Source organism: Parasteatoda tepidariorum, chromosome 5, assembly GCF_043381705.1.
Source record: "Parasteatoda tepidariorum isolate YZ-2023 chromosome 5, CAS_Ptep_4.0, whole genome shotgun sequence".
In the NCBI taxonomy this organism is placed as follows: domain Eukaryota; kingdom Metazoa; phylum Arthropoda; class Arachnida; order Araneae; family Theridiidae; genus Parasteatoda; species Parasteatoda tepidariorum.
This window is the reverse complement of record NC_092208.1, coordinates 45,686,622-45,698,451: the sequence shown is the minus strand read 5'-3', so window position 1 is coordinate 45,698,451 and position 11,830 is coordinate 45,686,622. Positions and strand designations below refer to the sequence as shown.

General features: G+C 29.0%; 1 protein-coding gene across 1 annotated transcript; it reads right to left on the bottom strand.

Annotated features, from left to right (window-relative positions):
• Positions 1–470: 470 nt before the first annotated feature.
• LOC107450239 (uncharacterized) lies at positions 471–9,584 on the bottom strand. The gene is made up of 4 exons (XM_016065992.2): positions 9,479–9,584; positions 7,011–7,077; positions 3,234–3,526; positions 471–889 (listed from the first exon to the last, which is right to left on the bottom strand). The coding sequence occupies exons 2-4, from the start codon at positions 7,057–7,059 to the stop codon at positions 569–571; spliced, it is 663 nt and encodes a 220-aa protein (XP_015921478.1). The 5' UTR covers positions 7,060–7,077; positions 9,479–9,584; the 3' UTR covers positions 471–568.
• Between the last annotated feature and the right edge of the window lie 2,246 nt (positions 9,585–11,830).

Below are 11,830 nucleotides of genomic sequence, written 5' to 3'. Positions count from 1 at the left end.
CAAATATTTTTCCGATGTGTTTTGGATATTCCTTCTCTAATAAAAAGAGATACCATTTTGTTTTCGTTTGCATAAGAAAGAATATCAAGCATTTTTCTTTTTTAAATTCAATTAGCCACAATAAAGAAGGAACGTTGCAATGCTACGTGCTACTTTAACGACGTCTCTAGAGTAACTGAATGACTGTTCATATAGCAATCACAGGTATTAGTCTCATACAACAACGTCCCCTATAGTTCGTTGCGATCGCGAATTGTTTTTGGAGTTGACTGATTCAGGATTTGTGAGAAGGATTGTATTAAATCAGTTACGGAAAAAGATAGGACATTTTCTGTTGGGAAATGTGAACTACCCGTTACGGGATAAGAAAGTGTTAATTAGTTCTGATATTATCGAATGGAAAATCGTCTGTTTCAAAATAACTGGAATTTCATTTGCAACACTCTGATACAATATGAAGGAGGCATGGCTTTTTAAAAAAAAATTTTAGTTCAGAATAATGTCTATTTTGCATCTCAGTAAAATTTTGTTATACAATTCCAAAAAATCAGACTTAAGTTACACCAATTTATTCAATTTTGATTTCTCTCATCTCTCTTTCTAATGCTTCTTTTAGAGGATTTTGAATAGTTTTGGCGATGATACGCTGAAAGAAAAGCGAAAATCTAGTAGTAAGTTCTCCTAAAGCCCAACCAAGGTAGCTAGCGCCAGAGATCTCTATTTGTGGATTCTTGAATTTTTTGATCACGAATCTTTTAAGGGTTGGATAGGTGACTTTTCCTTTTTTCTTTTTGAGTACTACTTTATAATCTGCTTCAAAGTCATGAGAAATAAAAACCACATTTCCTTCCGCATTTGATTTCTTCTTTGTGGTCCATGTGTAACGACCCTGTGAAGAAAGAAACAGTTTAAGTTTATTTCTGCATCATAGGATTTAAAATTTTTCATGTTGGTGAAAAGGTTTTTTATTCGTATTCTCGGAAACTGGCTACTGTGGTTAAAGAGAACTGTCTTACATATACTGACTGCATTCTGTATTATTTTAAAGCAATTTTTAATTCATTAATCTAAAAATAAATAATTTTTAATAATAATAGTTAATTAAAACAGAAAGTTTTTATTTGAAAATTTGATTTCTTTAAGTTTGTTTGGTAAACCATAATTAAACCATTATTTTTATTGTACAGATTATTTGTTTTCTCAAATCGATGCAGGTATATGGACAAATAGTGAGCAAAATAAAAAACATACATCTTAATAAACTTTTGATTTAGTGATCGAATTTCTAAGCTGTAATCTTAATATTTTGAGAGATTAAATTTAATATTTTTATAATTTTTGAAAAGGAAATTTTAAGTTACGAAATCAGACACAAAAGCGTAGCTTCTCTGAATCTCTATTTTTGATTAATTTTTTTTTGTCAAATGCTGTTCTTTCACATGCTTAAAGTTTAGATAAAATAATCATATGAAGTTAAAAAAAAAATAATTTAATGAATAATTATTAATAAATAAAAGAATTATGCTTTTTTTCCTTTTATGTTTCAACTGTTAATATAGATCTCGAAATCAAAATGTTAATATTGATCTTGATTGGCTGTTCAATGTCTATTCAGTCATCAAAAGAATTTACACAGAATGTGTGTGAGCTGCATTTAAATATGTCTGCGAAATTGTGCACCGAGCAGTTCAGGATTAACAATTAAAGATGTTCAAGATGAAAGCGCAATAAAGTTTATTTTCCAAAAAAATTAGACAACAACCATTTTGACAATGGGAATCCAATGTATTAATTTTTTTTTAATGGCGGGCACTTGGGTTTGTCCCATTGGCCCCAGAAATGCCAGAACTGCTACTCTCTTCTCGTTACCCTGTGGGCACCTGTGGCGAAGCCACGGCTGCGGAGCAGCGTCGCCCACGTCACCCAACCACAAACGCGTTCATATGGCGGGTCACATTCACACACAAAGAGGAAAGGACATAGAACACAGAGAGAAAGAAACATCCAGTCTCTGAGCAGGATTCGACACCGCGGCCAATGGCTTCGCATCGCAGTCAGACACGCTAACCACTCGGCCACCTGATCGGCCTAATGTATTAATATTATTGATATCATTTTGTCTGTGCGTTCTCTATTGAGCAAAACACTATAAACTGAGTTTGAAACAACTGCTCCTTGGTAAAGATTAAGATGTTGAAAAATAGGGAATTAGTAGGATACAGGCATTAATAGTTTAGTAATTATAGCAAAAAAAATGGCGTTTCTTCAGATAAACAAAAAGCTTTGTATTGTTATTGAAAATGATACCTGAAAACTCCTCATCCTCCCCTGTGCTCTTCCTCCTTTTTTGATGGAAGTAGAGATAATTTCAAGAAGATAGCTGCTTTTCTTCTAAGCGGGAATGTGAAGTTTCCGTTGTAATTTTTACGCTGAGTAGAATGAGAGAAATTTCAAGACTATCGGAATAATGTTTTAGAAGTTATAATGGGTTTTTGTACAAAAAGTAGTAATTTTTATTTGTACCTATATATGCATCTGATAGTACTATCTAAAAAAAAATGAGACATTCATTCAATTGGTATACACATGTTTCTACGGAATTTAAACTTATATTTACTCAATATTTGAAACAGAGAACTTTTAACTTTTCTACAGTTTCATCCATTTCAACAGGTGTTCTGACATCAGGGATTCGCAGACGATAAGAACAGCTTTTCGTGTGTTACAAATTAGTATTGCAGAAATAATATGCTTAAGTGAATTTCACCCCTTCACGGTTTTCTAATAAATAAATTGAAGCGAAAGTGATTGTTTACCGTAATCGCCATAACAAAACATTGATAAACATGGGATATTAAAGTTTATTCAATGAACAAGATATGTATTATTAAATTTTTTATACCCGTCTTAAGGGGTCCCGCAGAAGGCTTAGCTCAAAAAATCGCATGGGGGTCACATGAATGTAGCAACAGGGATTAAAAAAATTTCCAAGGGGAAAAAAAAAGATCTTGTACTTTTTATATAAAAGCGAAACATCAATTTGAGATATTTAGCTCAAGTCTGATTGAGCGACCTTATGAGTTTGCGCAATACCTAAAAGTAGTTACCGTGATGAACAGTTTTGCTGCTCAAAGTATTCAGTGTTACATTAATTAAGACGCTAACTAACCATTAGAAAAGAAAATTGAAATATTATTTTTGAGAGAGAACTTACTTCGATAAATTGAACTTACTTTTAATTCATCGGTAGTAATTTTGCCTATAATGGTAATACTAGCGCCATCGCAGGTGACTTTCGTTTCACCAAGTCTAGTTATGTTAGACAAGCCCCAAAGACGACCGTCATTCAATTCAACAAAAGTTGATCTTGGGGGCAAACGCATAGGGTCTGGAAGTTCATTCCTGGCCTTCTCGAACACTTGATCCAAGTATTCATTCACATCTGTTTTCACACAGTCAGCACCAGTACCATGCTCGACTTCATTGCCGTCTTCATCAGAAAAACGACTTATAAAACCACATTCACCTGTAAAAAAGTAGAACGACATCGCGCAATTCATATACTGGGGTATATTTTTTATATTTAAATTTTTTTAAGTGTGAGTTTTTCTATCATGCGTTTACTTTATTTTTTTTAATAAAAAGCTATTGTCCTCCTACGTTAAATTACAGGGAAATTGTTGATAAATGTTCTCTGTAGGAAATGTGTTAAAACTTGACAGAAATCGTTTATTCTTTTCTACCTTAATTTTTGCTCATATTTTTACTACAGTAATTCTAATTTCATACATTATATACAATAATTTTCCACAGTAATCTAAACAGTTTATAAAATTAACTATCCTATATGGTGGTTTTGTAGTCAAAGTTGTTTTTTCCCTATCATTTAGTGCTGCCATCTGTCGACGAATAAGAGAGTTGCATATTTGTTGTCACCAATTAAAAAGAGAATGCGAATGAGCAATTCTGCTATTTCGAATGGATTTGAACTAGACACTTTTGTGTCTATCACCTGAGGCTTTAACCACCATGGAAAAAAGTGTACCACCTCAAATTGAGTTTGGAATCCTTACACAAAACGTTTGAAAATCAACTAATTAAAGTAATTTATTTCGCTTTGACAAAATATTGAGTCCCGTTTTGCTTATGAAATACTTTTAGTTTAGTATGAATTCAACTATAAAAAATTATTTTTTTAATGAATTAATTTTTAATTCTAGTATTTTTTCATCATAACGGGAATTGTTTCAGTTTCCGCGTAATCGTAATTTTTTTTTTATCAAGTTAAATCAGTTCATAAAAATATGTTTAATTGCACTAGGCGTTTTCTTACATAGCTAGTCGTTTAAATTAACAGTTAGTTCTGCTAACTTTCTGAAGTTTATCATAATTATGAGAACTGGTCTTTTTTATCTAAAGAATAATTTGACCGTATAAATAAATAGCCAAAATTCTCCGAATTTTACACCAAATTTTCTTTTATAGTAAATTCAATCATTAGTATATTTATGAAGATCTTTGAAAATGCACAATATTTTTTAATTAATAACGCTAGCTATCGAAATTTGTGTGACTTAAGAGTTGAATGGAGATTTTAGTGCACTTTATTTGAATTTTTGAATTTGTTTCAGAGCAGTGGATTTTATGTATTTCCGGTTATATGTATGCGCTCTTTCTGAATTTCTGTTTGCACCTTAGCGCTCTATATTTCTAAAGAAGTAAAAAAGAAATTTAAGTCTGACCTTTCTTTTTAGAGGACGTACTGGCTGTGAGGATAAGATCAAAAATTTCGAATTACAAATCATGCAATTTCGCTATCTAACTATCAATGCAAAAAGAAAAAGAGAAATGAAAAATGCTAATGTTATCAATTTGCAGTTAGAGAAATTTGCTTTATTCATTATTTCTAGAATTTTGCTCTTTGAATATAACGTTTGTGTGGATAGTAGTTATCGACAATGTCAACCTTCATCTATGCTTGTGCTATGCTACCCTTCCATATTAGGAGTTAACACGTTTTATATACTAGTGAACTGGAATTATATTTCTGTAGTAGTAGATACACTACAATGTTTTTTTGAGTCATGGGTGTAGACCGAAAAAAAAATGTAACGAACCATATACCTATTTATCAAGATATGGCGATTTAAAAGGTAAGCAATCAATATTTCCCCGGATGTTGTCTTTCCTGAGATAGTGAACTTGTAAAGGGAAAGCTACTTTTACGGTCCTGCGATACTCAGCTTTCTCAGGGACTAAGTTGTTTGACTTATTTAAAATTTCTCCTTAACGCAACATATTAGTTTAAATATTACTCGTGATACAAAGTTGTATTAACTTAATTTTTATTAAAGACGGTAAATTAAGAAAAAAATGTCTTGATATGTATAAAACAATTTAATTATCTATATTGTAAATTTTGTTCACTCAGAAAGAAAAGTAAAAATTTAATAACTCTTAATTTAACAGTCGAAAATGGAGTCCTAAGACTTAATTCTAATAATTCAAGTAGTACATCGCAACTATGTCAATTAATTAGAGTTATTTATTGCTTAAATTACAGAAATTAGGAACAAGTACTTTCAGTAAATAAGTTTAATGTTAGATTCGGATTTATAGCTTTTGAAATGAGGGAGAAAATGGAGGACATTCGAGAAAAGAAATCGTCAATAGTTTAGGAATGTTTTTTAAAGTCAGTCCTTTATCTTATTTTTTAAAAATAAAAACAATTAATGTTATTCTTACATTTATTGTATTTTACCATAACTTTCGAATTTAATTTTTAAGCAAATTAAAAATTTTATCTCAGTACTTTTAAATTCAGATTCTTGAAACTATTTCCCTTAAAATACATTTTAATCGTTATTATTATTTTATTTTATAATAATCAGCAAATTTGAATCAAGAGATAAAAATGTTTCCATCTCGTTAAAATAAGCAATTTAAGAGACAAAGGAATTTTAAAAGATCGATATCGTGTAGCTTCTGGGAAATGAAAATTCAAAAAAGGGGTTTTAATTTTAAAAAAAAAAAAATAGTTTCTTTAATTTTTTTTATACTATTAAAAAGGTGTATTCTTAAACTGAAATTGATCATTGAAAATCAAATAAATAACGCAATGTAAAGATTTACTTATTGTAAGGTTAAACTATCAAAAAATAATAAATAATAACAAAAAAGTCATGAAATCATTTTTATGTAAAAGAGTTATGCACTTACACAAATTATTTTATTCTTAAATTTGATTAAAAGCATCTTTAAGGAGTACTTATTCATTTTCCCCTAAAAACTAGAATATCCTCACATTCCATTTCTGTATTTTGTTAATTTGAAAATTAAATTCTTCAGAAAAGTATTTCTTTATTCAGAAAAGTGATCTGCCCCTCGTTTTAGGACAAACTTATTAACATATTTAAATTGTACTACCTAGATCATCGTTTCCTCATCATCAACTAAGTACCTGAATATGTTCTACGTCTCATTTCAGGACAAACGTGTTAACATATTTAAACTATTACTTAGATCATCGTTTCCTCATCATCAACTTAGTACAACTTAGACATGTTCTGCGTCTCATTTTAGGATAAACTTATTTACATATTTAAACTGTACTACTTAGATAATAGTTTCCTCATCACCAACTGAATATGTTCTGTATCTAACTTTAGGATAAACTTATTAACATATTTAAACTGTACTACTTAGATCATCGTTTCCTCATCACCAACTGAATATGTTCTGTGTCTCACTTCAGGACAAACTTATTAACATACTCAAATTGTACTACCTAGATCATCGTTTCCTCATCATCAACTTAGTATCTGAATATGTTCTACCTCTCATTTCAGGACAAACTTGTTAACATATTTAAACTATACTACTTAGATCATCGTTTCCTCATCATCAACTTAGTACCTGAATATTTAAATTAGATCAAAAAGCACTCGGTGTGATTTTTTTTTCTTTATTTAATGTAACCAGGAATATATGTAAAAAAAATAAAGACTTACAGTAGTAAAGTATAACAGTCAAAACACTGAATATCAGAAGCGTCTTCATGGTCTAAATGTGGTGTAGCTGAAAGAGAAAATCAGTCATTTTCTTTGGTAAATATTTAAGGAAGATGGAAACTTTAAAACAGTTGAATATTAATTCACATGTTAAATTTACAAATATTCTGAGAGTAACATCTTTTTCACAATTATAATAATGTGAGAGAGATAAAGCTTGTTCAAATATTATGTTATTTTTCATAGAATACGTAAAGAGAATCAAAAGATGTTTAAAGTCTATATTCAGCTACTCATCTCTATTCCAATTATTATTGAGATTACGAAGTTATAACAGATCAAGATGTATTACAGCCACAAACTTCGTATTGATATAATATTGTAGATTAGTAAGCCTGACAAAAAAGATGCAATTCACACATTTTTCGTTGCAACAATGCGCTTGAGTTATTCGGAAAAAATAGGAAAAAGTAAAAAAAAAATATTTAGTGGCCTTTTCAAGATGGCGGCGCACTGTCTTTGAAAATTGGAAAACTCTGACTTTTCCTAACTTTACCAACCCAGACAAAGTATTGAAAAAGATGAAACTGCCGTTGTTTTTGTAACCATTCGAGATTAAAGATACAGGACTGCATTTGGCTAGTTTTTAAAAGCAAATGAATAATAAATTAGACTGTTATTTGCTGTAACACCCATCAATAACATCTTCAAGTGAAATTGAAAACTATTTGTAAACTGTTGGTCAAATCTTTTGTTGCAAGATGGAATGAAAAATATCGTAAGCAATTTAAGTGCCTAGATTTTTTTCTAATTTTTGCCTTTTAACCCATCTCTGTTTCTTTCAAAAATAAAACAAAAATTTATGTCTTTGATTACACATTTTTCTGTAGTTAATATTGACAGGCATCAATATAGTTGCTTTTTCTTTCTTTCGTTGAAGTATCAATTTGTAAACCCAAATGTGTGTGTTTTTATGTAGTTTAAACTAGAATTTTAGAATATTAGGGGCACCGGAAAGTAATGTCGTTTCGGTGTATTAAATATTCGTTAGTCTTAAAAATCAATTTATTTTTTTCGATCCATTTCAGTTCATGTTCAATCTGGCATTGAATGGTTGTTGCTAACGAGGATGAATACATTATTGATTAAAAATAAAATCTTGATAGCAAATATCAAATGCACCGAAACGAAATTACTTTCCGCTCCACCTAATACAAGGGTAAAATTGCACTCTGTATAATTCAGATTTGAAATTATTTAAAATTATAATGATATCTAGTGCAATAAACAGTTAACTACACTTAATAATTAATTACACTCTTTACAAATTCATGTGCTTATCATATTTTCTTTTATATCTGTTTAGTTTTTAGTGCCCTTTATTGTTTCACAATATGATTTTAAACAACATACATGGTAAAAATTGAATATAAACATTTTATTTACAATAAATTGAAAAATGTTTATTGCTTAAAAAACTAAGTTTTGGAAAGTTTGAATAAAACTTGCTCCAGTTAAAAATGATTCATTGTAATAATATTTACAAAATGTTACAATTATACCAACTATTTCAGCAAAACACGTTTGCATACCCCTTAACCCCTAAAATCATATATTAAAATTGTAGATATGATACAGATTTGGTGCGGAGTGATACATTCTTCATTATTGCTACTTGTTTTTTGCTGGTCGTTAATTTTTAATTTGTTTTTAAAATCGTTATAATCATGCAAAGTAATCAGCATATATTTCTGTAGAAATTTAAAAAATAATTGAACTCAAAATCGTCAAGCTATCTTCAAATGATTTTGTACTGCTGAGTAAAAATACCTACTCTTAAAAATATAAAAGCTTTAAAAAAAGAAAAAAAAATTTAAAAAAAAGGAGGGAAGAACAAGAAAAATTTAGCCCAATACCTCTGTAGCCTTTGTACCTCTGATCAGAAAATGAGATAACCAAAACAGATTAATAATCAAGTCCGAATAAATTTTAATTATAGAATGAAGCATTAATGACATATGAAAAGGTGCTCATAACGTATAAAGGTGCTCATTACGCTATGTTATTATTCAAGTTAAATGTTAATAATTTTTCAGATGTGTTATTTCTTATTAAATAAAAAATTCTTTAAAATAAAGCGTTATGAAAAACGTATTTAACTCCTTAATTCGCAGTTTCTTTTATTTATATTTCAGGTGAATGTATAACGAAATATTAAATTTCAATAAAGTGAGCCATTTGCTTTTTATTCCATACTGGAACAGTGGATGAGTAATTTTTTCTATCATTTTTTAAAGAATTAGAGTATACATTGCTTGGGTGATCCTATTCTGATTTTACTTTACTCGGCCAACTTACTCTAATTGCTATAATACTCGAATCACATTTCTTTTAATATTACAGTTTCTTTGATAATCATCATCTTTTTTTAATTAATTGTCGTAAAAGCTCAAAAAGAATTTACTTACGGAAGTGAACTCGTATTTAAGTTCTCTGTGGAATTGTATCAAGCAAACTGTGGGAATTTTTATTTCAAATTTCGCATGTTATATTATTTTCCGTTGATCCAGTTATCGAAACAACAGCTGTTCATAAAGGTAGTTGTTAATCTTGGTGAACTTTGGCCTTATTTAACTCTTACGGTTTTTTCGAACGTTTATTCTATCTCAAGAAATTCATTGACAATTATTTAGAATATAGTTTATCATAATTATGTCAATAAAACGTATTGATTTTGTATGTTTTTTGAACTAGGAAATATAAATATGCCTATTTTACCAGTTTAAATTAAATAAGACAGAAACAAAGTTTGTAAATTTTTAAAATTTGAAAAAAAAATGTTTTTTTTTAAGGATAGCCTTCAATATCGAGTCAATTCTATCTAAAAAGAAGTATGAAAAATGGGGTGCATTGTTATTAATTTATCAAAATCGTGCCCACCTAGAGTATACTTTTTTCAACAGAAGATCATACAAAAAAGTATCTAGATCAGTAACGTAACCAAAGGCAAAATGATTTATACCAATTCAAATAGTGTCTACAGATTGTTTATCCATGATAAATGTAAATGAATCTCTGGCACTACCATGAATTGAGGATCAAATTACGGTAAAATGCATTTTTACCCTAAAATTTAAGGGAACAAAGAAATCTGATTTACCATATTTTTTGCAGTAATAAATATGAAAATAAAGAAAAATTATTGTGCATCATTTTCTTCTTTGGTATAAATTAATATAAAATTCCTGAATTGTAGTTAAATAATTATTATTGTAAAATATATGGTATTAAACGGTATATTTATTTACGGTAATATTTATTTCGTGGATGTTGCTTCCAGAGTGCCAATACTTTTAACAGTAATTTGATCCGGTACTTTTTACAGTGAGGAAATGAAGTCGCATAAGAAATGTCAATATTCAATTTGTTTATATAATGAACTGTTCAATAGAACTGTTTCAATATTTATCTCAAAAGAACTTCTTTTTTATAAGGTCAACGTGTATGAGAGCTCAATTCTCTCATTCTTTGCACATTGTTTTTCGGTGTTTTTCTGTTTCAAAATTTTGTGACTTCACATACTTTATCATGGCATAACTTCAAACAATTTTATGTCTCAGAAATTAATAAAACACATTAGAAGAAGCATACAATTTCTTTTGTTTGGTGAGAAGTATACTCGAGAGTTCGAAGAGAATATTTGGTAAATGATCTTTCGAAACTATTCCTTAGATATATTTTATGTGAAAAGCATGATACGATATTCATTTTTCGTGATCCCAGCGAAAGTTGTGAATCAAGCTTGAAAAGGCTGTTACTCTACGGGAAGAAAAGAATTCTGATAAAGTACTGTATGGTAATGACATTACTGGTTAAAAAACATAATTATGGTTAATAAAACCAAAATATACATCATTTAAACCAAACATTTGCAACTTTTCCGTTAAAATATTAAAGGTTAACGGAAATTTTTATTTTCAAAATTATAGTTCTTGTTACCAAACAGTTAGCAGAAAATAGAAAACTGAAAAAAAAATTAAACCGAATAAATGGTTTCTATGCCATCTTCTGAGTTATCATGATAAAAGTACAAAAGTTAATCATTTTTACCACATTCTGTAAAGCCATACTTTATCGCTAGTTTGACTAAATTAATTACCAAAGCGTTTCAAATAAAACACGTGCTTTTTGGTGTTCCCATAGACCCAGAAACACAGTAATTTTTACACTATTCTGGTATAGTTTTTGACCATAATTTTCTCTCAGTGTATAGAGGTTATAAATCGTTAGCAAAATTTATTAACTTTAAAAAAGTTATTTTTATTGCCTCTAAAAAAAGGTTACGTTTCTATATTTTTAAATAATATAAACAGTTTTTAATAAGAAATAATAACTTCTGATCTATCTTTCTGATATATCCAGTTTGATAACTTTTCTCTGTTTAAGAATTCTTTAAAACATGCTAAACTAAAAAGAAAATGTAACAAGATAATGATTCAGCAAAAAAAGAAATACCGAATGAAACGTTTTCTAATAGAATATATTACACTCGTGTAATTCGCTTTGCTTTTTAATGTGAAATTATAACCGTGAAATTAATGATTTTTAACCACGAAGTAATAATCTCTTTTAATAAGTAACAATAAAATAAAGGTTTTATGCTATAAAGAGCTTTTTAGCTCTCTTTTAAAAATCATATGTTATTCTATTTTTAGATTTTTTTCCGAAACAATTTAGGTAAAAAAAAAATTTATACTTATAAACATAAAGTGTAAGTTTAAAATAAAATCCTTTCATGCTCATGTAAAAATACTACACAC